The sequence below is a fragment of the Pneumocystis murina genome (assembly GCF_000349005.2).
Source record: "Pneumocystis murina B123 chromosome Unknown supercont1.9, whole genome shotgun sequence".
Classification (NCBI taxonomy): Eukaryota; Fungi; Ascomycota; class Pneumocystomycetes; order Pneumocystales; family Pneumocystaceae; genus Pneumocystis; species Pneumocystis murina.
Window position 1 is genome coordinate 54,281 of NW_017802367.1, and position 26,221 is coordinate 80,501.

Below are 26,221 nucleotides of genomic sequence, written 5' to 3' on the forward strand. Positions count from 1 at the left end.
CAAACCTTAAAGCTCTTAATTAACCCTTGATTTTATAAATATTTTGAATTAAATTTTATAAGTATTAGAGAAACATGCTGAAAAAAATGTTTAATTTGAAAAATAGTCTTAGATGTTAAATTAAATCTAAATTCATAATAAAAAACAATCGGTAGAATTTTCTTTAATAAATTATTGAGTTTTAACAAAATAATAACCATGATTTTTGTCTTTTTTTGTATTACGATATAATACTAAAAATAAATATTCATATTTAAAAGTTAGTTATCGGAAAAAACTGTTTCCATTATAATACTAGAGACCCTGTATGGATCAATATTCGATGCAGGTCGGCGATCCTCAAAATATCCATAACCCTGTTTTGCACATATACGTGGAATGCGAATACTTGCAGTACGATCAGCAATTCCATAGCTAAAGTGATCAATATGCCCTGTTTCGTGAATGCCTATAAGACGTTGATTATTATCTTCTCCATATACTTTAATATGTTCTTCATGTTTTTTTTTAAGTTTCGAAATAGCATTTAAAATATGTTCCATGCCACCTTCTTTTCTCATTTCTATAGAGGAGAAATTTGTATGACATCCTGCACCATTAAATTGCTTAACAAGTTTAGGGTGAAAAGATATTTTAACATCGAATTCTTCAGCAATACGAACTAAAAGATACCTAGCAATCCAAAGATCATCCCCTATAGTAACACCTAAACATGGTCCAATTTGAAATTCCCATTGCGATGGCATCACTTCTGCATTAATTCCCGCTATTTTAATTCCTGCGTATAAACACATTCGATAATGTGCTTCTGCAATTTTTCGACAATAAACTTTTCCTGTGCCAACACCACAATAATATGGACCCTGTGGCGCTGGAAACCCTCCTCTTGGCCATCCATATGGCGCTCCATATTTATCTAAAAGGGTGTATTCCTGTTCAATTCCAAACCATGGCTCATGTTTAATATATTTCTCTGAAAGTTTAGAACATGCATAGCGATAATTGTATTCATTCGGAGTTCCATCCGGATTCCAGCATTCTGCCATTACAATAATATTATCTCCTTGTCGTATAGGATCTGGATAAAACGCCACAGGACGTAAATAAACGTCTGAATCATTTCCTGACGCTTGACCACTAGACGATCCATCGAAATACCATTCAATAAGATCCGAAACACTTTTAGGTTTTTTGTCTAAAGTAATTGTCTTAGATCGAAGCTCATTTGACCCATCAATCCATACATATTCTGCTTGGATTTTTCCATGTTGTTCTAAGATCATGTATTTCAATAACTACACTATTAAAACTATTTTTTTTCACTTATTTTTCTTACATTAGACACGTTTTTATCCTTTTCCATTGTTAAACGAAAACAGGACTTTTTTCCCTGATTTCTAACTTTTTTTTAACGTCCGGATTTTTAATCTGATTATCTTAATAACCCTTAGCCCTAAACTCCTAACTTTTAACATCTATTTTTAACCCTTTAAAAGCTTAATAACTTAGTATCTTGATTTATTTCTTCAAATCTATTTAACAATTATATTTAAACTTAAATATTTTAAATAATATTTTATAATAAAACTTTATTTAATTGGTTAAAGTTAAAAATCTTAATTAAATTAAGAAATATATGAAAAATGTTCCATAATCCAGTAATTGCAGCAATCCTTGGCACTATAGGAACAGTAAAATGAAATATAAGAAATAAATATAGATTAATCTTTGTATAGATTTTATGGTGTATTCAATTAATTCCTCAGATTGTTGTAAATTATCTTCGACATAGTACACAAGGGTTTCAACCTCTTATGTTATTGTTATGGTCTATTGGTGCAGTTATTATGGGCATTTATAATATTTCTCGTAACTTGAATATTCCATTACAACTTCAACCACAGTTGTTTTTAGTTTTATGTTTTATTACATGGGGACAATGTCTTTATTATGAAAAAGTATTTTTCTTTTTTTAAATTAAATTATTTATTGGTCATAGAAATGGTCTATTTATAAATGTATTACTATTTTTTCATCTGGAGGGTGCATCTCGGGATTTATTGAAGCAGGATTTGTTTTTATAGCACGAGTAAAATTATTTTAACTTATATTTAACATAATATTAACATAATAAAGTCATTAATACGACAAAATATTAAATGGCCTATTATTTCTATAGGGATAATTTCATCTATTTTTATATGTATTGGACTTTTTCCTCCGTATTATGATATATATATTCATAAATGTGTTCGAGGAATTTCATTTATATTTCTTTTAATAGATATGGGAGGAGCGTTATTTTCTTTCTTGTCTTTATGTATCTTCTTTATTATAATTTCTCTTTATAACATAATTTATAGTATTTGAACTGAAATTTGATATTCTTGCGGCTATTTCATATTCTTTTGTTTTTTTTCTTGAAATGGGCATTATTATGTTTGATTATTATTTTAAGTTATCAAAATGGAATAAGAAAAGAAAATTAAATAAAAAAGCAAAACAAGAAATATCAGAAAAAACAATGGATACAATAGATATAAATGTAGAAGCATCGTCATGAAATTTAGAAAATCTTGATAAAATACATCGATATTGTCTAATGGGAGATAATTTTATTATTATTCATAAAGGATTTTTTAATCATCTTAATGTTATCACGTTTTATTTATTTATTTATTATAAGGGTGCATAAATTTAAAATATAAGTGTTTTCTAGAGTTTGTCTATTTAGTTTGTAATCATTCAGTAATTAGATATAATTATATAAATTAGATTATGAAACTTAATATTTTAAACTAATTTAACTTGAATAATTGCCATTTATGCAGTATTTATTCCTTAATAATGATTCAAAACATATATTTTTATGGGAAAAAAAATACAGTGGTATTAAATTTGATAATATATATTTTAATTTTATAATAAGTCTTATATTTATTAAATATTATGTTATTTTATGCATTTGGGATGATCATTCTAATTTCATTGTATAATATTTAGAAACTATTAAAATACAAAAAAATACATCAGCTTTTAAAATTAGGATAGTTTAAAATATAAGTATGCTCTATATATTATGTTTCTTTCATATAAATAATAAAATTTTAGATTTTTGCAAATTTAAATATATAATTTTAACTTTATAAAGAATAATAGAAATATCAATATATTTTTAAAGTTACAATATCTCTTCATATAAGTTAGTCATCAATTGCATTTAATTCTTTTGTTAGAATACTTTAAAATTTAAATATAGATCTTTAATTATAAAAATTTTTATTTTTAGAAATCATTTGAAGTTTATTAATAATTTGTTATCTTAAGGTAATTTTTAGTTAATATTAATTTATTAGAGTTTAAAATTCTATATAATAAATAATATATATATTGATTATTATTCATAATATTTTAAAAGCATAAATTAAAAAAATATTCATAAATTATACCAATATAGATAAAATTTTTATATAAAAAATAAATTTTTCTAAAATAGAAATATCTAAAACAAAAAACTTAAAATCATATGTTTAATATTGTATTTATAATATAAAAAATCTTTTAATAATATATTATTTTTAAAGATTTTAAAAAATATATATAAAAATATAATTTTCATTATTTATAAGATATTTTTTTGTAAAATAAAAACAAATTTAAGCAATCTAATAATATTTTTAAAGTATATTTTTAGTGCTACGGATCTATTTTTTCATATATAAAATCTTTTATATTTTAAACTTTAAAATTAAATACTAATAATAACCTTAAATATGAAATAATATGAATAATTAAGCAAAATGTTTTACATATTTAATTTCATAAAAAATACTTCTAATAAAATAAAGAAATTAAAATATAAATGAAAAATTCAAAGAACATATAAATTGAAATAAAAATACTAAAGATTTTTATATCTAATAAACAAAATACGCTTTTATTAATAAAAATAACTTGTTTTTGGAAAATATTCATATATTCAAAAAATATATAAAACTTTTCCCAAAACGAAAATCTTTAAAATTGTGTTAAATAATTATAAAGTGTTTTATGATGATATAAATCATTATTCCCAAAAATAGAAAATTTACTAAAATATTCTAAAATGTATATATAATAAAAAATATTTGAAAATTAGATAAATTCTTTGATAAAACCTAACTTTCTTTTAAAAACCATAATCTATATATGTAGAACTATTAGAAATTAAAAATATCATAAATTAATCATATAATTCAAAAAATATCGTTTTACAAATCTAATAAAAATTAAATAATATAAATCATTGTTTTTCAAGATAAAATAAAAAATACATTAAACCATTTTTTTCAAATCAAAATAACAATCCCAGTTTAAAATAAAACATTTCAGATATAAATTAATTTTATGAAAAAGCTGGAAGTGAATTAAACGAATTTTCTTCAAGAACTCGATCCAATTCCAAACGTATCCGATCAAGTTGTTGAGAATGCACAAGTAATCGTTCATCTAAATCCTAATATTTCTTAAAAAATATATCCAAAAAAATATTTTACATACTTCTAATACAATATCATGTGTTTGATTATCGAGATTAAGAATAATCTGCTTAACAGTTGGATCACTAAATCAATCAATTTCTGTACTTTAAAGTCTCTAAGAAGCAATACCATTCAATTAAAACACCTATAAATTAATATATATATATAAATTATAAAAAAGCCCTACCTTTGGTTGCACGTGGCATATTCAAGATAGTTTATAAATACAAAAAACCTTATTTATGTACGTTAAAAAGAGTAAAAAGCTTTTATAAAAAGGCAGAAAATATATATCTTTAAATATATAGAAATACTGGAATATATGCGTATTATATGCGTACTATATGCACTGCGTATAAGTCACAAAGCAAAAAATACACATATTCTATCTATATTTTATATAGGCAATAATTAAATCCTCTTATTATAAAGGGTATTCGTCAGTTTAAAAAGATATCGAAATTTTTATATATCCGCTTTTTTTGCATCATTTTACTGAAAATTTGACAGAATATTATAAATTTTAAAGAAATAGAATGAAAAAGATTCGTGTTGGAATTAACGGGTATATATAACTGCATTTTTATATCTTTATAATTCTAGATTATTATAGATTTGGTAGAATTGGGCGTATTTTTTTGCGGTAATATATATACATATATATATCAATATACATGAACTTAATATAAATTACAGAATTTCCTCTCAAGCCTCCAATATTGAAGTAGTAGCAATTAATGATCCTTTTATAAAACTTGATTATATGGAATATTTATTTAAATATGATACAGTACATGGCCAATTTCAGGGCGAAGTTTCTACAACTAGGGATGGTTTATCTGTAAATGGGAAGACAATTCGTGTTTTTTCAGAGAGGGATCCAGCATCAATTCCATGGGGTTCTTGTGAAGCAGGTTTTTTTTATATTTTTTTTAGCAAAAAATACTTATATATATATAGAATACATTGTTGAAGCAACAGGAGTCTTTACGACAGAGTCTCAAGCATCTTTGCATCTTCGGGGAGGCGCCAAGAAAGGTAGATTTTTTTTTTTATCTATTTTTCTCTAATTTAATCTTAGTTATTATTACTGCGCCTTCAGTAAACATAAATTAATTATTTTATATTTTTTAATTTTATATTAGAAAGATGCACCTATGTATGTATGTGGAGTTAACCTTGATGCATATGACCCTTCAAAAAAAGTTATTTCAAATGCATCATGTACAACAAATTGTTTAGCACCTTTAGCTAAAGTGATTCATGAGTATATTTTTCAAAAAAAAACATGAAATATCCAAATTCATTATTTTTAGCAATTTTGAAATTGTTGAGGGTTTAATGACAACCGTTCATGCTACTACAGCAACTCAAAATACTGTTGATGGTATATATTTATAGACTTTTTTTTTTTATTAAATATGCATTTAGGCGTATCTCAAAAGGATTGGAGAGGCGGAAGATCCGCATTTGGGAATATAATTCCGTCAGAAACAGGTGCTGCTAGTGCTGTGGGGAAAATAATTCCTTCACTTAATGGAAAACTTACTGGAATGGCATTTCGCGTTCCTGTAGCTAGTAAGCATAATGTTCATAGTATTATATATATATCTTATAGTCTTTAGATGTATCAGTTGTGGATTTAACTGTTCGTCTTAGAAAAGTATGTTTTTATTCTATGTTTTTAAAATATTTAAAATATTTAGTCTACAACATTTGCTGAACTTAAACAAGCAATTAAAACTTCATCATCTGGAGAGTTATCTGGCATATTGTCCTATACAGAGAATGATGTTGTTTCATCTGACTTCATTGGTTCAACTTATAGCTCAATATTTGATGCGAAGGCTAGTATAGCTCTAAATGATAATTTTTTCAAACTTATATCATGGTATGATAACGAATGGGGCTATAGTTCTCGTATGTTTTCTAATTACTTTGAAAATTATAGATTAATATTTCTAGGCATACGCGATTTAGTTCAATTCATTGCTTCTCAGGATGAAGAGGTTATTGTTAATTTTAAAACTAATGAAACTAATATTTTATATCTAGGCTGGCGTTTGACTTTATTTTTAAAATGCTGAATCCTCTAATAAAAATTACTTTATTAGTAGAAAATTTACTCAATCTTATTAATTATTTTATATAGATATTTTATATATTTGATTTATATATTTTTTCTAGACAAATTCTTAAATATATTTATTCAATAATTTATTAAGATCAAGATAATCTAGCAAAATATATGTTTACAAAAATTGTCCAGAACACCCTAAGATATTCAAGATCATATTTAATAAAGAATATTAGAATGCTATAACGACGTATTTCCAGAAATCAAAATTAGAATATTATTTCAAATTTTATATTTTTAATACAAAATTCAAAGTTACAAAATTATAATATACATTAATAATAAATATTCTAATATTATTCTAATAATATATTTAGCTTTAGAAACTACAAGAATTATTTTAAACTAGATACCAATGGTAGATGTTCAGTTGAAATAATATACATTAGCATTTATATTTAATGCTATTTTGTATCTATACGCAGATTATGCTATAAAATTATGAGATGAATAAAAAATCTTTTTACTCTGGTTTGTAAAAAAAATAAAAACAAAAGCAATAGGCTTATTTTTATAGCTCAATTGAATTTGATCATATAGTGCATTCTTTATAAATATTATAAATTAGATACTTTTTCTATGAATAATGTCTGGATCTTCTTGATATTCCTCTGCACTAACCCACATCTAATTAAAGATCAATGTAAATTAATAAAAATAATAAAGAAAACCTTTCTAAATGTACTAAGGCTTGCAAGAATTGAACCGCCTATCCATGTACTATATTTTCTTTCTGGAGGAGCAAAAATTTTGATTTTTACATCTTTTACAGCAAGTCGACGTATTTCAGAGAGTAAGCGATCACCAAATCCTTATAAATTAGAAAAAAAAAATTACTATTAGAAATTTCAAATACCCCTTGTCAAAGTAGATCCCCCTGATAACACAATGTTTCCAAATAAAGACTTTCGAAGATCCAAATCTACTCGACTAATAGCATCAACAACAACTTGATGAATACCAGAATATTCTGATCCAATAATTTCAGGATCAAATAAAATTTCAGGTGCTCTAAATCGTTCTGCACCAAGCTACAAAATAAGAAATCATTTATTTCTAAATAAAAATACATACTCGTAAAACATTTCCATCTGGAAGTTTAAATTCCTCTTCTTTAGCATGATCCTTCCCTCCGGATATAGATGCATTAATCCATTCCTTCTCTTCTTTTCTTGGGTCTAACGTAACATAAGAACATTTTTCCTTAATAATTCTAACAATTTCTTTTTCTGCACTAGTATGAAACACAGTTCCTGATTTTCTAAGCAACAATTGCAAATATTCTGTTACATCGCGTCCTGCTATGTCTATTCTTCTTATAGCAGATGGCATTGCAAAACCTTCATAAATCGGGACAGCATGTGTTACACCATCGCCAGAATCCAAAACAACACCCGTGGTTCGTCCAGAAGCATAAAGAGATAATACCGCTTGTATCGATGTAAATAATGCCGGTACATTAAAGGTTTCAAAAAAAACTTGTGCTGCTTGGTCTCTATTTGTTCTAGGATTTAGGGGTGCTTCTGTCAATAATACTGGATGCTAATCCATATAAACACAGACTCCCTAAATAAACCTTATTTATACCTCCTCTGATACTGTTTTAAGTTCTTCCGTATATATAAACTGCCATATTCGTTCCATATCATCCCAATCAACAACAATACCATGTTCTATAGGATATTTAATTTTTAAAAGACCACGAAGTTCTTGAGCTTTATTTCCTATAAAAACATCTCCTTCAATCGCTCCTGCCATAATTTTTAGATGTTTTGGTCGTCCAACACTATATAAACGTTATTCTATCGTCTATACTTCTCATTTTATCATTTTACTATGACGGAAAAAAACTTTTGGGCTGATCCTCACCCGCAAACCCTGCCTTTATCACTCCTGACCCCTATACATCTATAAATATCTATTCAATTTTCGTATATAAACCAATCACTACATTATCGATGCAAATAGGCTGATTAGTCAATCTTCAACCTATTAAATATCTTCATAGACACTATCATACAGACGTACACATCATTAAATTCCATTTTTTCTTCAATTCTCTTAAATATTCAGACATAAACTAAATTTTTCCTAAATATCTTGTTTTTTTTGATATTTTCACCAAAAAAAAAGAAAAAAAAAACTACCTATAAATATTACTCAAAAACAATCAAGAATTTCTTTATCTACCAGTAAAATTAGTCCTTTTTTCTTGTTTTTTCTTGATAAAACCACATTAATTAATATTCAATCTCGATAAACGTACCTTTTTCAACGTACAATTTTTTTATGAGATGGATCAACTAGAATTATTGTCTGCTGCAGACTTTCATACCCACTTAAGATCAAATAAAATGATGGAATATGTCGTCCCATTCATTCGTCTTGGAGGCTGTTCAATTGTATATGTTATGGTTATTTTTTTTTGAAAAAAATAAATAAGCTGATAAGAAAAAGCCTAATTTAATTCCTCCTATTACATCAATTGAGTCGTGCTTAGAATATAAGCGTAAACTTGAGGAATTAGACTCGGACACAACATTTCTTATGAGTTTATATTTATGTCAAGAAATTACACCGTCAATGATTGAAGAAGCTAAAGCAGCAGGAATTGTAGGTATAAAAGCTCTAATAATAATGGAAAAAAAGAAAATATTTAATAAAATAAAGGAATAAAGATGTACCCTAAGGGTTTATAAATATAATGATGAAAATTAATTATATTAAATATGATAAGGTGTGACGACGCATTCGGAATTTGGGGTTGAAGATTATGAATCATATTATCCAATATTTTCAGCTATGGAGAAACATGGACTTGTTTTGAATATTCATGGGGAAATTTCAAGCTCGATGAGCGAAGATGTTACGGTTTTAACAGCAGAACAAGCGTTTTTGCCAATACTTTATAAATTACATGAATTATTTCCGAAATTAAAAATTGTACTTGAGCACTGTACAACAAAAGAAGCTATAGAGGCGATTGAAAAATGTGGAGATAATGTTTCGGGAACAATTACAGCTCATCATCTTTTTTTAACAGTTGATGATTGGGCAGGTGATCCGTATGCATATTGTAAACCTGTCGCAAAATTGCCATCAGATAGAAAAGCTCTTTTAAATGCTGCTACAAGTGGTAATAAAAAATTTTTTCTTGGAAGCGATTCAGCACCACATCCACGAACACTTAAAATAGGTACAAAAAAAATTGCAGCTGGTATATTCACTCAACCATATCTTATAAGCTATCTTGCAGAAGCCTTTGATAGGGTAGGGAAATTGGATAAACTCGAAAATTTTGCATGTATTTTTGGAAGAGAATTTTATAATGTTAAAGATATTGGTATAGATAAAAAAATTATATTAACAAGAAAACCATTACAAATCGCTTCTGAACTTGGCTCGGAAGATGCCATTTTAGTACCATTTTTGGGAGGAAGTGTATTAAATTGGACTATAACATGGAAATAATACTCAATATATACAAACAGTTTTATGAGTTTCACTATTTTTACTACGTAAATATTCATATTTTGTTATAAACAATACCATTTTAATGCGGAATTAAATCAATAAAAATAGATTTTCCTTTATTTAAATTTCTTTTTAGCCGTTTTTTATCATATTTGTTGTTTTGTTGTTTATCTGAGTTATTATATAAAAGCTCATCACGCCTATTATGTACACCATTTAAATAATTTATCTTGTTATATGATTTATTGCTTCGAAAAGTATCCAGTTTTGGCGATTTATGATCTAAGCACTTTTTTTTCATTTTTCGTGCAAACCAATCTTCCTTCTCATATTCCCTATATGTTTTCAAGAGTTTCTTCTTTTTTATTATTTCCCGATGCTTTATATATTCGTATTCAGAGGCAGGAATTGGCTCATTATCAATACAAAAAGCAGATGATTCTAAATACCTAGAATATTGAGGAAGACGACAATCCTATAAGATATAAACCTATTAAATATAAATGTAAGAGAAATACATCACCATAATGTCCATATTCCGCACAATTATAACAATATCGCTTAGGTGTAAATTCTTTTGGTGCGTCTGGATTAAATGTATAACATCTCCAAATTTTAGGACACATCTAGTATTATTAATTCTTCTATCTTTATCATCATATAATTTTACATCATCCGGATGATATTTTGAAGAGCATGTACTACATATATTTATTTTTCGAGGTTTTTTACAATCCTAATCTCATAAGTATAAAAATACTAGAAAAAATATTATTATCCACAATAAGAATATGTCCTAACTCATTACAATTATGACATTTTTGCAACATCGGACACCGAGATGCTAAATGATCATTTACTGTTCCACAATTCGTACACTATCATTAAAAATATATCAATTGCTTTCAAAATCCTTTTCTTATATACCATTTCTTGGAAACAATCACGTGCAATATGTCCCGGCTCTGCACATTTATGACAAATAATTTCATCTTGTGCTAACCCAAAATATCTACCTTTACTCAACTAACCAAATATTAACCATAATATTATAAAAAACACTCATACGAATTCATACTTGTGCCCAATCTTCTATTGTATCTGTATTTTCTGATTCTTCATATATATCGCTTTTTAAATCTTCTAAATTCTCGTTTTCAGTTATTTCTTGGTTTTTTAATCCAAGACTTCCTAGATTTAATTCATTTTTACACACAGGCTCTTCATCATGCACAAATGCTTCATTTTTTTCCTTTTCTTCACTTTTTTTTCCCTCAAAAGCATTTAACAAATCTCCATTAAATTTCCAATCACAATTATCAAAACTATAATTCAATAAATATTAACAAAAACTCTTATTCACAGGATATATTAACCTTAATTTACTAAGATCTCCTTTATTATCTCTTAATTCATCCTGCTCTATTTTGGAGGTTTTAAAGCAGTTAGACATTTTTATGATGTCCAACCTCGAATCTCGAACGTAAAAAATTAAAGACTTAAAATCTAAGTTGATAACGTCGAATTTTTAAAAATTATTATAAAAAGGTAGAAATAAAGGTTAAGAAAAGATAAGCATGTCTTAAAGCTAATATATAGGATTGTTAATATTGTCTAAAGTGTTTGTCAGTTTTTGAAGCTTTTTTAAGGGTTTTTTTTAAGCAAAGCTAGAAGTTTTTTTAAAAAAATTAACTTATATTAAAAAAAAAATTTTTAAAAAGAATCTCTATGTCATACATTATATTAGAGCAAATACAAGGGTCAGATATTTTATTTTATGATATGTGCAGGCGATCTTCGTCAATTATTCATGATGTTCAGGCATCAACAGCAGATGATAGTTTAGATCAAGGAAGTCAAAGTAATTTTAATTGCAACTGGGTAAATTTTAAAGGCAAGAATTAAAAAGAATAGTTAGAATAAATATTGAAGAAAGGGGCTAGGTGCATGGATTATTCATATTGTTGTGATTTCATATCTTAAAATATTTTATAATGCTTTTCCAGCAGTTTCACAGGAACTTTCATGGACACTTACAAATTTGACATACATGCTTGTAATAAGGGTTCTATAGGAGGTAAAAAGTATTACTAATTTATGTTAGAGTTCATATATTATGTTTCATTGGGTTAAAGGGATTCCTTTTGAGTTTAATTCTGGAGCATATGATAATTTAACTATGTGGGAGCAGATGGACAATGGTGCGCAATATACTCCAGCTAAAAAATATCTTACAGCTGTCCCTATTACTTTGTATGTATTTTTTTTTTTATTTTTTTTTGATTTAAATAAATAGATTTCTTTTAAGCACACATTATACACATTATGATTTCTGGACGTTTTTTATTAATCTTTGGGCTCTTTTAATGGTATTAGTGCCGAAACTTCCCTCTGTAAGTTTATATAGAATTTTTTTATTTATGCTAATAATTAGACTCATCGAAAACGTATTTTTGGAATTAATAAATTTGATTTAAATTAGGAAATATTAAAGGGAATTACCAATGGCATATTGTGTTTAAGTATTTTTTTACAACTTTTAAATTATCTGGGATATTATGTTTATACTTTTATAATGATGATTTTACGTTAAGAAAGCCTTTTTATAAGAACATTTTCTATTTAAGTATTTCTTTATGACATTTTATAAGTATAATTCAAGCAATTTTAAAAATTGTATTTTTTTGCCTTTAAAGGAATTTTTGTATATTATCTATAATTTAACAATGGTAGTATTAATTATAATACTTTTTCTTTAAAGAACATATGCTGGACTTTCAAGATTAAATATTTAAAACTAATTTTCATAAAAAATATAATTTATACTTTTATTTTAAAATATATTTTCTAATAAAAATTGAATAGATCCTAGATATATTTAATAATAATTAAAGTTATCTATTAACAGATATTTTCCTCAGGATCACATATTACTCATAATTATTTTATGATTCCATCTTTATAGTGCAAATAAAATCTTCAATATTTTTATCATAAAAAAATCTCTCCTCTAGTTTTAAATAATAATATCTAATATATGATTTATAGATATTTGAAGGTTAAAATCTTAAAACTATAAAGTTAATTTAGAAGTGCTTCTCTATGATTATATTGTATATATAAAAAAATATTTCATAACCAAATCAACAAATATGAAAGTGTCTTATCCTTTTTCAAAATTTTCAATCTCTCGTAGCTTCTTTTCAAATATCACATAATCTATGTCCTATAATATTTTTAATTAATGCCAATAAATATATTTATATACTGATATTTTCCATTCAACTCCTTCTTTAATAAGTTCATCATCATTGCATACATTTTCCACTGACAATTTACAACCAGGATTGCAATGTTGACTCTGAAATGTTACAACTACGGTACGTTTTTCTTTGTTTACAATTTTGGGCTGAATATTTTCATCTTTTTCGTCTAAAGAATCAAAATAACCAGTTTCGAATTCACCATCTATCTCTAAATCCACTGCATAGGATATTCCTTTCTTCATTTCTCTTATAGCAAGATTTTTAGTAGTGGTAAATGATGCTGGAATATCTTTTTCATATGATGTTAATTTTAAACCAATATTAAACGTTTTCCATCTTATCCTTATATATCTTGGATCTGTCATATTTGATTTTTCAAGCTCTGAAAGATACTTAAATGTATCTTTACATCCAAAATTAACAAATACTGTACGAATCTTTGAATTATATACATGTTTCAGTTGTATATACGGCCGTAACCTCAAAGGCCCATGATTATCCTTCCTAATAAATTCATCAAGAAGTATAAGCAAATCTTCTGTCATAATTTCAGATAATCTTGATCTAGGCTCTTTAAGAAGCTGAAAAAACTTGCGAGTAGCATATGTTGCTTAAAATATAAATATAAAAACGCCCCAAAAAAAACAAAAATACCTCCTATACAAAACTCATTTGGCCAGTAGTCGCTTCCAAATCGAACTTCTGCCGATGAATAAGAAATATATGTTGCAAAAAGTTGCTGCAAAGAATCAAAAACATATGTTAGAGGTTTTAAGTCTTTTGATGGCGGAAAAAAACGTGGGTAAGACGGAGCTTTTGGTGCATGTCTAAATATAAAGGCTAATCTCTTATTAACCCTTTTTTGATCTAAAAAAAGCCATTTACTTACGAAACTTATCAATTGGTGATGGAAGTGGAGATTCTGATAAATTTTGAGTTAAAGAAGAACGTGTCCATAAATTCCTTTGGCGAAACAGTATTTCAGAGAATATTAACCTTTTTTTCTTAAAACAATGGGAAAATAGACTCATTTTTAAAAATTTAAGAGTGTAAAACAAGCGTGCCGCTAAAAAACTCAGTCTTTCTTAATGTTTATCAAGAAAAAACACATAAAATCTTAGATATTTTTTAAATAATGATGAATATATATTTATATTTTAGTATTTTTAATAAAAATATCTTAATATATTAGGGTATTTAAAAATATAACTATTTTTGAAAAAATAGTGGAAAATTAGAAGTTAAAAAGGAACAAAAATAGAACAAAAACCTTATGTTATTCAAATATAAAAGATCTATTTTATTTTTTATATAAAAAAGACGAAAACAACCTTAAATTTAGAAGAAACAGACATTATTAAAAAGCAAAAAATTAAAAATGTTAAATATATATATATATATTTAAATAAAAGGTTAATACAAAGCTTTAATTCAATTCTTTACGTAATAAATATTTAGAATCCAAACCTTTTTATCTGGAAAACATGTATATGGAATATTAATTTAAAAAAATGGAATAAAAGTTTATTTGTTTAAAGTCTATTTGATCAAATAGATTTGAATTTTATACAATGTCCAAAAACAGTAGAAAATAATTAAAATAGTATTGTATTATAAGAATTTGCCAAGAAGAACTTTTATAGAGCACTTGTATTTTATAAAGAAGCAATTAATGCGGCAATATTAGTTGGAATGGATAAAACAAATGATATGTTTATTGAAATTAAACTTGAAATGACATATACACATCAATTAATAATGACAATGAAAATGTAGAAATTATTGATAGAAGTATTTTTCTATACTGAAACATAAAATACAAGAATATAAAGTTTCAGATAGTATTCAGATGTTGAAAAGAGAGATTGTTTTATCAGCAAAATAAAGGAAATAATAAAAAAATAGAAGATTATTTTACTTAGGGTGTTGAAGAAGTTCTTAATGGACAAAAAAAGAATAAATAATAATCTATGGATAAATTCAGATGAAATTAGAATTACATTTGAATTACTTTCAACATTTTATTGGAAAAAACTGAAAGTATATATTAAAGAACTATTCAGTTACTTTTAATTAATCATGTTTTGAATTCACAGTTAATTCGTCTTCAAAAATATCATATCATATTTGACAAAAGTCCTTTATCACTCTATTATCTTATGTAAATAACTTTAAATAAAATAAATTAATACTAATAAATTCAGTGAATAATATATCAACATGTTTTTTTAAAAATACATATTTTATATATGTTTTATAATTTATATTTATTTTTTTAGGGATTATTAATAAATTTTATGACAAATATTTCTAAATTGAGTAAATATGTTAAATATTATTGCAAAAAGGTCTTTTTTCAAAATATTTAGATCCAGAGAAAAAAATATTGAATATAGTATTTGCAACAACATATTTAAATAATGGATTTTTTTATGAATTACTTGGAGATATACATACTGCTATAAATTTATATAAAAAAATCTAAAGGAATCAAATATTTTTTTTAAAAGATTTTTAAAAGCGTAAAATTAATAAATTATAAGCTAATCTAATTTTTATACTAAATTTTAAATTTCTTTAATATAAAGTCCAAGTAGATAAAACTTAATGATGTATAATTTATTCTGGGATTTTAATATGTTTTATATGTAATATTTCCTAAAACAAATATTAATTTATCTTATTTTTAAATGTGTAATATTGCTATTTAATAATATATAAACCGGGTAAAAACCTATTTACAACATAATAATTTGTAGTAAAATAAGGTATATAATTTATAAATAGTTAATTCATCAACATTTTTACAGCCCATGATACAGAAAGAACACGAATATCAGTATATGTCTGACCATTTCCTATAAATATAATTGGAATACCGGTAGCCCATGTTATAGAAACTATTGTTCCAATAACATTTCCAACAGTATCCATTTTAGAAATAATGAATCCATCCAATTTTCTTTTATAACCTAAAGCATTATTGAAATTCTTAGCCTGAGATACTACATCCGCTCCTGCTAAGGCTTCTGCTACCTGGAAAACTTTATCAATATTTTCTGTAGTAACAAGCTATATATGTTAGTAAAAACCATAAAAAAACATATTTTGATGACTTTTTCTAGTGGAGACATAAGACGTGTATCATTATGGCGTCTTCCAGAAGTATCTATTAAAACTACATCAAATTCTTTCTTTTTTGCTATATATATTATTAAATTTCTATGTAAAATAGAGTATAAAATACCATATAAAATAGAATTATTTGCTATTATATTTGCATCCTTCCCATATCCTTTTTCAAATAATTCTATTTTTCCACATTTTTCCCTTTCAGATAATTGTTGTAAATTTCTTACATGAACCTGAAGTTGTTCTATTGCCCCGCTTCTAAAAGTATCACAAGCAGCAACAAGAATTTTTAAATGATTTTTTAAAAGCCAAAATGCTATTTTAGATAACGTAGTAGATTTTCCAACGCCATTAAAACCAACAAATGAAATAGTATACGGCCTTTTTTGAGCCTTAGAATCATCAATTTCTTTAAGAAGATCTATAGATGCTGATGGAGTTAAAATCTGTTTAAGAGTAGATTCCATAGTTGTTTTAATAATAGTATGAATAGCTTAAAAAATTTAATTACGTCTATAAAAAAGCATTTAGTTTACATTGAAAAGTACCGACATTTTTCCCAATTAAATTATTCTGAACAGATTCACATATATTATCCACAACTCCTTTTGCAATATTTTTTTTCAATAATAATTCTTTCATTTTTGTTAAAGCCGGATTGATCTCATCTAATGAAAGAACTCTTTTTTTAACAAGATTCGTAAATATATTTAACACCCAAGTATTTGGTTCTTTTTTATCATTTTTACCATTAATTCCATCATTATCATCATCAATTTCCTTAATAAAAAAAACTTTTCCATTTTTTGAGCTTAGATTTTCTTTAGATAAATCTAATATATCATTTTGAATTGAAACAGAAGATTTTTCAGGTTCAATAGAATAATCCAAAGTATCTGCTTCACAATTGCTATCTATAATATAATCATCTTCCCATTTACGCATGACCTTTTTGTTTTTTTTAACATATTCCTTATTACTAAAAGATAAATTTGTATAATATAAAAAAGGCTAAATATCACCTTAAATTGCTTATTTTAGGATTATTTTTCTTAGTATTTTTACTTATATTCCTTTTATGAAGGTCCTTTTTTAATGGAAATCTTGTTTTCATTGTTTCAAAAACATTTGACATCTGAACATGTTGATGAGCAATATCTATATTTTAAATTGATAAATTAAGGCAATAAATAAATAATATACCATTGTTCTCCTCTGAATCCTTAGAAAATGAATAATTATCCGTAATTATATCTTTTTTTGATGCAAAAGATGGAAGTTTCTTTGTCTATTTCAGCTATTATTATAGTACCATATTTTCATAAAAAATATACATTTAAAGCATTAAATTCATCAATTTTAACATCAAAATATGAATCAAAACTAAAATTCTTTGAAAAAAAGTCCTTTTTTTTAAGATCTTCATTATATAACTGACAAAAAAGCTTTTTAATATTTTCAAGAAATTCTTCAACATAAACCAATTCTGAAAGACTTAAATACACAACCTAAACCACTATTTAGATCCATCCATACAAAACTTAAATAAATACTGCAAATACAAGTCCAAAATCATTAGATACTGTCCATTTTACTGCAAAATCTTCTTTTATATAAATTGTCTTGGACATTTGTTCTTCAATAAAGATATCATTAATAAAGTCATTTATAATATTGAATGGTAAAACGTCAAAAGACCTCTCCCAAAGAACAATCCCTCCTCTGTTAAATATTGTAAAAAGAACTAACATATTGATTTATAAGGTAATAAAAAAATATGCGAGATAGGAAATTTCAAATTTATATATTAAATTTACAAAAATATTTATTTTAAAAACAAAAATAGTTAAGTATTTTGATAATATTACATGAAGATAAATAATGAAAAAATTTATGTAGTGACTTGCCATACACTAGAAAAATAAATTAAAATATAAAAAAAAATATAAGAAAATACCGAATAATACTATCCGTATAACCAGAAAAAAGAGTCTGCCCATCAGCAGACCAACATAAAGAAATACATTCTGGATCAGAAGATTTTTTTCCAACACCTGTAAAATCAACTTTAAGTTCATCGACAGTAATTCTTCAAAAAAATTAGTAATAGGCAAAAAAATAGAAAATAAGCATTATACTTTGTCTCAAGATCAAAAATTTTTATACTGGTAGCAGTAGCAGCACAAAGCCAATATCGATTAGGTGAAAATACTAAAGCGTTGATAATATCACCAGCTTCCAAAGAATATAAATGTTTAGATTCATTAAGATCCCATAACATGACTATGGTATCTTTTCCGCCAGAAGCACATAAAGACCCATCTGGAGATATAGTGACAGAATTGATAAAACCCTGTTTTTTTTAAAAAAATGATAAAATATAAAAATATTTACATTATGACCTATATAATTTGTTTTAAGTTTAAAATTAGAAAAATCCCAAGACTATTTATATATTAGATTTATTAAATAATGACTTTTATACATTTCTCCAATCTATCATCAGTCATGACAAAAATAAATCTTTCAGAGATTGTCTCTGAAATAGAAAACATAGAATATCTATATCTTATGAGGAAATACTGATTATTTCTGATGAATTTCTGATGGAGAAAAAAAATAATAAATTATTTTTAATACCTTAACCATCTTATCCCAACCAGCAGATACAGTAACAAGATTATTAAGACACGGAGAAAAACGAATACAAGATACCCAATCAGAATGCCCCCCCTCTTGAATAGTCATTTTGCAATCTCCAAGTGTATTCCAAAGTTTTATCGTTTTATCTCGTGATCCACTAACAATTTGTCTATTATCCATAGAAAAACTAACACTCAACACATCGCTTGTATGTCCAACAAATCTCCTCGTAGTCTGCCCTGTATTCAAGTCCCATAACCGAAGTGTCTTATCCCACGACGCTGAAAGTACATATTGACCATCTGACGAAATTGCCAAATCCTGAATAAAGTGGCTATGTCCCTATTTATACTCTAAATATTACTTCTAAAAATCATTTTAATCCAATCTTACTCTTAATGCCTTTCTTGGTATTCCAAATGTCCCATTTTCTAGCAATTGCCAGACAATGATTGTTTTATCTCTAGACGCAGAAACAATCATATTAGGATTCTCAGAAGAAGATACAATTGCCGTAACCCATCCTGTATGTCCCTCAAGAGATGAACGAAGAACTAAATTGTCCATATAAATGGCTTTTCTAAGGCAAAAAAGTAAAGATCAAATTTATATAAAAAACGAGGTAAGATTTTTCAAAATTATGACGTCACTAAAGCAGAGCTGTGAGAGGGCCAGGGTTAGGTGTATACCAAGGGCCTGAACTAGAAAAGGGTTAGGGTCAAGGTTTGAATATCTAAGATAGAGAGTAATGTTTATAGTAATACATATAGAAAAAAACAAATATAAATGAAAGTGAATGAGATAAAATGAACTTAAATCAAAAAAAACTAAAAGTGACGACATTTTTTTGAAAATACGCTTTTAGAATCATTAAAAATGATACGATGTTTAGTCGAAAGACGAGGAGAATCAATAAATTGAAATGAAAGATTTTCATCATTGGAAGGATTATTTGAACTATATAGAGTTTCAGCTCGCTCTGTCAAGTTATTCTGAAAGTACTGAGGTGTAGGACTTGAGGATAAAGTAGATTTTGAAAAATTTAAATCTAAGGAATTCGTACGTGATGTATTATGATTAGATTCTTCTGATAAATCGGATGACGAATATGAATTCTCTTCATTTCTACGACGTGCAATACACCATTCACGAAGACTCTCAATATCTGTAATACCATCATTTAAAAGCATCAACATTTCTTCAACTGCATCTTGAAATCCTTCTTGTCGTTCTTGACCCGCTGTTGTCAATGCTTGTCTATATAAATTTGTAACTGAAAGTGCCGCTATTTAAAAATACGTAAGTATCCATCTTGTAAAATATTATAAACAACCCATACCAGCTTTAAATGTTGATAATAAATCATCTTGTTCATTCTTTGTTTCTTTCCGTTTATCTGGCAAATGGTTATGAAGCGATGACATATCCATGATAGTTTCTTTCAAAAACCTAAAATACTGTATATCTCCTTAAGATTCTTCTAATATTCCTCTTATTTATATGTTTTTTAGAATATTTTAACTCCCTTTTTTTAAGTATTTAGTTTATCGACATTCACAGGACTTAACGTCTTTAATCACTCGAGATCACCACAACTTAGTTTTTTTCACAAAAAAAATATAGATTTCTTTAATAAAAAATCAGTGAAAATAGAAGGAAAATAAGCAATAAAGAACATAATTTATATTAGAAATTAAGTGTTTTTATTGTGTAATTTTAAAGCTTGAAAAAACGAGGATTTTTGATAAAAAATGTCTAAAAACAGTAAAAATAATTCAATAAGTGATTTATCAGAAGAATTTGATGAACAGAAGATAAAAGTATAAGATTGGATATAGTTTTTAACGGGAGATCTAATGATTATAGTCTGAGGATGAACTATTGGAAGAGGAAAAAGTAAGAGAGGTTTTTGATTATAATAAATATATGAAAATAACATGGAATGGGTGTAGTTGAATCAGAAGAACTACAGGACAATAATAAATATGGAGAGACAAAGAGAATTCGTAGAGAAACATGCAAAGCTGAATGAAGCGAAGGTATATAAGAATATATGAAGAGATAACATAAATAAATTTGTGATAGGCAGTAGATTCGACAAAAAGGCTTTCATTTCTTCTTGGACAAACAGGTATATATGTTGAGATTTAGGGATTATTTTTATATTTTGTAAAATAGAACTTTTTCGTCATTTTATTAACTTACAAACGGGTGCAAATACGGATTCCAAAGAAATTATTAATAAACTTTCAGATGAAAAACCAAAAAAAGAGATGAATTCGAAAGATCATAGACATCGTAAGACTGAGCAGGAAGAAGATGCTGAATTATTACAAGAAAATGATCCAAATCAAGAAAGCCAGACTATTTTTACGGAAAGCCCTCCTTGTAAGTTTGATATCTTTAGTTATATCTGACTTTTTATACGATCACAGATATCGTTGGAGGAAAGATGCGGGATTATCAGGTTCAAGGGCTTAATTGGCTTATATCTTTGTATGAGAATGGAATTAATGGGATTTTGGCAGATGAAATGGGTTTAGGAAAAACATTGCAGACAATATCTGTAATTATTACTAAGTAGATATCCAAAATAGTCTTATATTATTAGTTTTTAGGATATCTTCGTTTTTTAAAGGATATACGGGGGCCACATCTCGTTGCAGCGCCAAAATCAACACTTGACAATTGGTCTCGAGAATTTTCACGTTGGATTCCAGAAATTAATGTTTTTGTTTTTCAAGCTCCAAAAGATGAAAGGGTTTGTAACTAAAATTATTATTGTATAATAATGATCTATAGGCTGGTTTAATTAATGAAAGACTTCTTACTAATAATTTTGATGTTTGTATTACATCATATGAAACAATATTGAGAGAAAAAATGCATTTTAAAAAATTCGCATGGGAATATATTATTGTTGATGAAGTTTGTTTCTTTTTTGTTTTTTTTTATTACTAATTACTAGGCACATCGTATTAAAAATGAAGAATCTATGTTATCGAAAATTATTCGTTTGCTTAATAGTAGAAATAGGCTTTTAATCACAGGGACGCCTCTTCAGAATAATTTACATGAATTATGGGCTTTATTAAATTTTCTTTTGCCTGATATATTTGCAGATTCTCAAGTTTTTGATCGGTGGTTTGAAAGCCAAAATGGTGATTCAGATACAGTTGTTAAGCAGTTACATAAAGTGTTGCGTCCTTTTCTTTTACGTCGTGTCAAGTCAGATGTAGAAAGAACACTTAAGCCTAAAAAAGAAACTAATTTGTATGTTGGTTTATCCGAGATGCAAGTAAAATGGTATCAAAAAATTCTTGAAAAAGATATAGATGCAGTCAATGGTGCAATAGGAAGAAAGGAAGGGAAGACACGCTTGTTAAATATAGTAATGCAACTGAGGAAATGTTGTAATCATCCATATTTATTTGATGGCGCTGAGCCAGGACCTCCATATACAACTGATGAACATATAGTGACAAATTCCGGAAAAATGGTTATGTTAGACAAATTATTAAAATGGTCGAAAGCCCAGGATTCCAGAGTTCTTATTTTTAGTCAAATGGGTCGAGTCCTTGATATATTAGAAGATTATTGTTATTTGAGAGGATATAAATATTGTAGAATTGATGGCCAAACATCTCATGAAGATCGTATCGTTGCCATTGATGATTTTAATGCTCCTGGAAGTGATAAATTCCTTTTTCTGTTAACTACAAGAGCCGGCGGTTTAGGAATTAATCTTACTACAGCAGATGTTGTTGTAATTTATGATAGCGATTGGAATCCTCAGGCCGATTTACAGGCTATGGATCGAGCTCATCGTATTGGACAAACTAAGCAAGTTTATGTTTTCCGTTTTGTTACGGATAATACTGTAGAAGAAAAAGTTTTAGAGCGAGCAGCTCAAAAGCTTCGTTTAGATCAATTAGTTATACAACAAGGTCGAGCCCAATTACAGAATAAAAATAGTGCATCTAAAGAGGAACTTATAACTATGATTCAGCATGGGGCGGAGGATGTTTTCAAACAAAGAGAAGGAGGAACTATGACTGAAGATGATATTGAAGAAATAATGAAAAAAGGTGAAAAAAGAACAGCTGAGCTTAATAAACGTTATGAAAGCCTCGGAATAGACGATTTACAAAAGTTTTCTACTGATTCAGCCTATGAATGGAATGGCGAAGATTATACAAAAAAAAGAAGTACAGACGGAACAGGAATTAAATGGATTTATCCAAGCAAGCGTGAACGGACTCAACAATCATATTCTTTGGATCAATACTATAAGGGTGTTTTAAAAACGGGTGGTAGAACACATGGCCCTCCTAAGGCACCTCGACCTCCTAAACAAATTAACATGTACATCTTTTTGTTTATTGCAATTAACTAACAAACATTAGACAAGATCATCAATTTTTTCCACAAAGGTTAATTGATTTACAGGATCGTGAAACTGCATATTTTAGAGTATTTGAATCTAAACTGTTCTTTTTTTGCTAATATTTTTATTTTAGAAAGAATTAGGCTATAAAGTGCCACTTGCAGAAGGAACACCGGAAGATCTTGAAGAAAGAGAGGCTGTTCGAGATTTGGAACAAAGGGAGATAGATAATGCTGTTCCATTGACAGAAGAAGAACAATTAGAGAAAGAAAAATTACTTTTGCATGGATTTGGTGATTGGCAACGCCGTGATTTTTATCATTTTATTCAGGCTTGCGCAAAGCATGGCCGCAATTCATTTAAAGCTCTAGCTCAAGAAATTGAAAGTAAAACTTTGGCTCAAATTAAAGAGTACTCTAAAGTATTCTGGGAAAGATATTCTGAAATTGATGGTAATTCATAATTTTAAGTGAAATCATATATAATCTTTGAAGGGTATGAACGCTATATTGGCCAAATAGAAGCAGGAGAAGGACGAATTCAAAAACAAGATCGTCAAACGAAGCTTCTTCATGAAAAAATTTCACAATATCGTGCTCCATTGCAACAATTAAAAATTATATATAATCAAAATAAGGGAAAATCTTATACAGAAGAAGAAGATCGATTTCTTCTTGTTAAATTAAATGAATACGGACTTGGAACAGAAGATGTTTATGAACGTTTACGGGAAGAAATCCGAATATCACCATTATTTAGATTTGATTGGTTCTTTAAAAGTCGAACTGCTTTGGAATTGCAAAGAAGATGTGCAACACTTCTTACATCCGTCAAACGTGAGCTAGAAATGAATGAAGAAAAGACAGATTGGAAACGTGATCGATCTGACGATAACGATGATGATGATGATGACGATGATCTTCCCAGGAAGAAAACAAGAACAGGCGTAAAAGTTTGCTCCAAAATACATTTAAAGTATCTTATTCATTTTAATAGGATAAAAGAGCACGTTCGAGATTAAAAAATAAACATGTATCTGAAGGAAACCATAGCTATATATCTACGACCCGAATATCTAGAAGCCGATCAAAAAAATAGTATTAATTCTTTTTTGAAAAAATTATCAATATATTATATAATGTTATATTATGAGAAGACATCTTATACGTATTATCAGATTAATCGGTGTTTTTTTTTTCTTTTTTTCCATATAAAAGAAGCGAATTTGTGGATAAAATGGATCGACTTTGATCATCTTTTTCTTCTTCTATGATTTCTACCGGTGAATAATCCCAATGGGGGCTTAAGGAAAGTAAATGAGGCGGCGTTCCATTTCGATAATAACTGCTTATATCACTTTCACTATTATGATTTTTCAATGAATCTGTTTCTGTATTTGATTCTTCTGCTGATTCTAATTCTGATGAAATAGAGGAGTTTATATATGCATTTTCTTGATCTAGAAGAAGGTCCATCAAGTGTCTTATTTATTTTTAGCATTTTTTTCTCATAAAAGAAGGGAAATTACGTATTTTCTGAAGAAATACGATTTGCAATAACTTTAGCTTTTTCAATTTGTAGTTGAAGGTCTTCTGATTTTTCAATTAAAGAATCATAATTTTCACATAATCTAGAGCAGTTGTTAATGGGTAAAAGAGAGTATAAAAAGATGGTATACTTAATATATTTTCTCTTAAAAGATTTTGGCATTTGTCAGATATCCGATCGTCAATAATAGTATTTTTTATATTAAAAAAAAAAATAAAAAAAAAAAGGAAAATGCAAAAGAAAAGAAGCTAAGTGATTATATCAGCTCTTTTTTATTGTATTTTTTATAGACATGGCTTTTTTTTAGGAAAAAAAAAGATTGAATAAAAAGGATTTTTGAAAATTAATTCTCTTCAATAAAAAAAGATTTATCTAAAAAAGAATCAAAAATCTTAATAATTGACTTGAAGCTATTACCTTTTTCTAAAAAGGGTGTTCGTGAACTTAAAATAAAAAAAAAGCTGGAAAACATATGTAGTTTTAAAAAAAAAATTGAATAAGACCCAAAAAAAGGGAAAATATGGAATTCGGATCAGTAACTTTAAATTTAAAACAACATAGAAGGATATTCATATTTTTTTCTTAAAAAAAAAGACGTTTCTAATGATAGAAAAATAATACAATTCTGAGATATTATTCGTATATACATTAAGAGAAATAAGATAGAAAATAGAAGGTAATAGTTATTAAAATATTTCAAGTAGTTTGTTTTAATTTTCTAGTTTTGCATATGTTGATTTTTCTTCGCTTGTGATGAAAAATTTATTAAAACGTTCTTAAGATGTCTTAAACGAACGTAAATTACTTATTAAAAATGCGTAGGGCATTGAAGGGAAATCAAATAAACTGCCTAAATAAAAATGTTCTAAACAAAAATAATCAGTTTTGAAAAAATAAAACATTGTTAATAGATCTAGAAGACATTAAAAGAATATTTATTTTTAGTAGTTATAAGCCAAGAAGCATGCTTTATTGGTTTTTAAAATTTATTAAATTGAGTAAAAAGTATTTGCTTATTTAATTTCATGGATGTCAAAGAAAAAAGTATTGTTAAAAGAAATAGAATTTTTATTTATTTTAAAAACAGTTTTCTAGAAAAAATACTTCGATTAGG

The 26,221-nt window shown here is 26.7% G+C and overlaps 14 protein-coding genes across 14 annotated transcripts; 5 read left to right on the forward strand and 9 right to left on the reverse strand.

The window, feature by feature from the left end:
• Positions 1-150: 150 nt before the first annotated feature.
• On the reverse strand, positions 151-1,388 carry PNEG_01873 (hypothetical protein). Its single transcript, XM_007875656.1, has 2 exons — positions 1,337-1,388; positions 151-1,295 (listed from the first exon to the last, which is right to left on the reverse strand). The coding sequence occupies exons 1-2, from the start codon at positions 1,361-1,363 to the stop codon at positions 261-263; spliced, it is 1,062 nt and encodes a 353-aa protein (XP_007873847.1). The 5' UTR covers positions 1,364-1,388; the 3' UTR covers positions 151-260.
• Positions 1,389-1,643: 255 nt separating this feature from the next.
• On the forward strand, positions 1,644-2,563 carry PNEG_01874 (hypothetical protein; the record flags this gene model as incomplete). The annotated part of the gene is made up of 5 exons (XM_007875657.1): positions 1,644-1,691; positions 1,737-1,958; positions 2,000-2,089; positions 2,137-2,320; positions 2,364-2,563. The coding sequence occupies 5 exons, from the start codon at positions 1,644-1,646 to the stop codon at positions 2,561-2,563; spliced, it is 744 nt and encodes a 247-aa protein (XP_007873848.1).
• Positions 2,564-4,384: 1,821 nt separating this feature from the next.
• PNEG_01875 (hypothetical protein) lies at positions 4,385-4,726 on the reverse strand (the record flags this gene model as incomplete). The annotated part of the gene is made up of 4 exons (XM_007875658.1): positions 4,385-4,495; positions 4,540-4,603; positions 4,650-4,665; positions 4,708-4,726. The coding sequence occupies 4 exons, from the start codon at positions 4,724-4,726 to the stop codon at positions 4,385-4,387; spliced, it is 210 nt and encodes a 69-aa protein (XP_007873849.1).
• A 289-nt stretch (positions 4,727-5,015) lies between these two features.
• On the forward strand, positions 5,016-6,645 carry PNEG_01876 (glyceraldehyde-3-phosphate dehydrogenase, type I). The gene is made up of 12 exons (XM_007875659.1): positions 5,016-5,085; positions 5,134-5,163; positions 5,217-5,434; positions 5,481-5,558; positions 5,602-5,621; positions 5,666-5,787; positions 5,837-5,907; positions 5,952-6,098; positions 6,146-6,183; positions 6,227-6,440; positions 6,486-6,529; positions 6,576-6,645. Exons 1-12 carry the CDS (start codon positions 5,057-5,059, stop codon positions 6,585-6,587), a joined length of 1,023 nt encoding a protein of 340 aa, XP_007873850.1. The 5' UTR covers positions 5,016-5,056; the 3' UTR covers positions 6,588-6,645.
• Positions 6,646-7,133: 488 nt separating this feature from the next.
• On the reverse strand, positions 7,134-8,731 carry PNEG_01877 (actin-2). Its single transcript, XM_007875660.1, has 8 exons — positions 8,686-8,731; positions 8,609-8,639; positions 8,493-8,557; positions 8,245-8,443; positions 7,732-8,199; positions 7,514-7,688; positions 7,329-7,468; positions 7,134-7,284 (listed from the first exon to the last, which is right to left on the reverse strand). The coding sequence occupies exons 1-8, from the start codon at positions 8,700-8,702 to the stop codon at positions 7,222-7,224; spliced, it is 1,158 nt and encodes a 385-aa protein (XP_007873851.1). The 5' UTR covers positions 8,703-8,731; the 3' UTR covers positions 7,134-7,221.
• A 230-nt stretch (positions 8,732-8,961) lies between these two features.
• On the forward strand, positions 8,962-10,128 carry PNEG_01878 (dihydroorotase, homodimeric type; the record flags this gene model as incomplete). The annotated part of the gene is made up of 3 exons (XM_007875661.1): positions 8,962-9,274; positions 9,328-9,348; positions 9,395-10,128. The coding sequence occupies exons 1-3, from the start codon at positions 9,205-9,207 to the stop codon at positions 10,126-10,128; spliced, it is 825 nt and encodes a 274-aa protein (XP_007873852.1). The 5' UTR covers positions 8,962-9,204.
• An 82-nt stretch (positions 10,129-10,210) lies between these two features.
• On the reverse strand, positions 10,211-11,584 carry PNEG_01879 (hypothetical protein; the record flags this gene model as incomplete). Its single annotated transcript, XM_007875662.1, has 7 exons — positions 10,211-10,606; positions 10,650-10,757; positions 10,802-10,867; positions 10,914-11,009; positions 11,059-11,157; positions 11,210-11,456; positions 11,508-11,584. 7 exons carry the CDS (start codon positions 11,582-11,584, stop codon positions 10,211-10,213), a joined length of 1,089 nt encoding a protein of 362 aa, XP_007873853.1.
• Positions 11,585-11,859: 275 nt separating this feature from the next.
• PNEG_01880 (hypothetical protein) lies at positions 11,860-12,613 on the forward strand (the record flags this gene model as incomplete). The annotated part of the gene is made up of 5 exons (XM_007875663.1): positions 11,860-12,012; positions 12,068-12,187; positions 12,236-12,384; positions 12,428-12,524; positions 12,566-12,613. 5 exons carry the CDS (start codon positions 11,860-11,862, stop codon positions 12,611-12,613), a joined length of 567 nt encoding a protein of 188 aa, XP_007873854.1.
• A 759-nt stretch (positions 12,614-13,372) lies between these two features.
• PNEG_01881 (hypothetical protein) lies at positions 13,373-14,428 on the reverse strand (the record flags this gene model as incomplete). Its single annotated transcript, XM_007875664.1, has 3 exons — positions 13,373-14,007; positions 14,052-14,237; positions 14,287-14,428. 3 exons carry the CDS (start codon positions 14,426-14,428, stop codon positions 13,373-13,375), a joined length of 963 nt encoding a protein of 320 aa, XP_007873855.1.
• Positions 14,429-16,160: 1,732 nt separating this feature from the next.
• Positions 16,161-18,280, reverse strand: PNEG_01882 (hypothetical protein; the record flags this gene model as incomplete). Its single annotated transcript, XM_007875665.1, has 8 exons — positions 16,161-16,469; positions 16,514-16,599; positions 16,645-17,022; positions 17,066-17,508; positions 17,552-17,687; positions 17,733-17,817; positions 17,864-18,037; positions 18,083-18,280. 8 exons carry the CDS (start codon positions 18,278-18,280, stop codon positions 16,185-16,187), a joined length of 1,785 nt encoding a protein of 594 aa, XP_007873856.1. The 3' UTR covers positions 16,161-16,184.
• A 139-nt stretch (positions 18,281-18,419) lies between these two features.
• On the reverse strand, positions 18,420-19,765 carry PNEG_01883 (guanine nucleotide-binding protein subunit beta-like protein). Its single transcript, XM_007875666.1, has 6 exons — positions 19,566-19,765; positions 19,170-19,514; positions 18,924-18,974; positions 18,668-18,882; positions 18,487-18,618; positions 18,420-18,442 (listed from the first exon to the last, which is right to left on the reverse strand). Exons 1-6 carry the CDS (start codon positions 19,737-19,739, stop codon positions 18,421-18,423), a joined length of 939 nt encoding a protein of 312 aa, XP_007873857.1. The 5' UTR covers positions 19,740-19,765; the 3' UTR covers position 18,420.
• A 156-nt stretch (positions 19,766-19,921) lies between these two features.
• On the reverse strand, positions 19,922-20,690 carry PNEG_01884 (hypothetical protein). The gene is made up of 2 exons (XM_007875667.1): positions 20,512-20,690; positions 19,922-20,457 (listed from the first exon to the last, which is right to left on the reverse strand). Exons 1-2 carry the CDS (start codon positions 20,600-20,602, stop codon positions 20,000-20,002), a joined length of 549 nt encoding a protein of 182 aa, XP_007873858.1. The 5' UTR covers positions 20,603-20,690; the 3' UTR covers positions 19,922-19,999.
• Positions 20,691-20,923: 233 nt separating this feature from the next.
• On the forward strand, positions 20,924-25,339 carry PNEG_01885 (hypothetical protein; the record flags this gene model as incomplete). The annotated part of the gene is made up of 13 exons (XM_007875668.1): positions 20,924-20,992; positions 21,039-21,068; positions 21,125-21,211; positions 21,258-21,303; positions 21,351-21,560; positions 21,608-21,738; positions 21,784-21,933; positions 21,975-22,100; positions 22,141-23,537; positions 23,579-23,645; positions 23,693-24,011; positions 24,054-24,511; positions 24,556-25,339. The coding sequence occupies 13 exons, from the start codon at positions 20,924-20,926 to the stop codon at positions 24,655-24,657; spliced, it is 3,192 nt and encodes a 1,063-aa protein (XP_007873859.1). The 3' UTR covers positions 24,658-25,339.
• On the reverse strand, positions 24,029-25,269 carry PNEG_01886 (hypothetical protein; the record flags this gene model as incomplete). Its single annotated transcript, XM_007875669.1, has 3 exons — positions 24,029-25,041; positions 25,088-25,189; positions 25,238-25,269. The coding sequence occupies 3 exons, from the start codon at positions 25,267-25,269 to the stop codon at positions 24,738-24,740; spliced, it is 438 nt and encodes a 145-aa protein (XP_007873860.1). The 3' UTR covers positions 24,029-24,737.
• Positions 25,340-26,221: the final 882 nt, after the last annotated feature.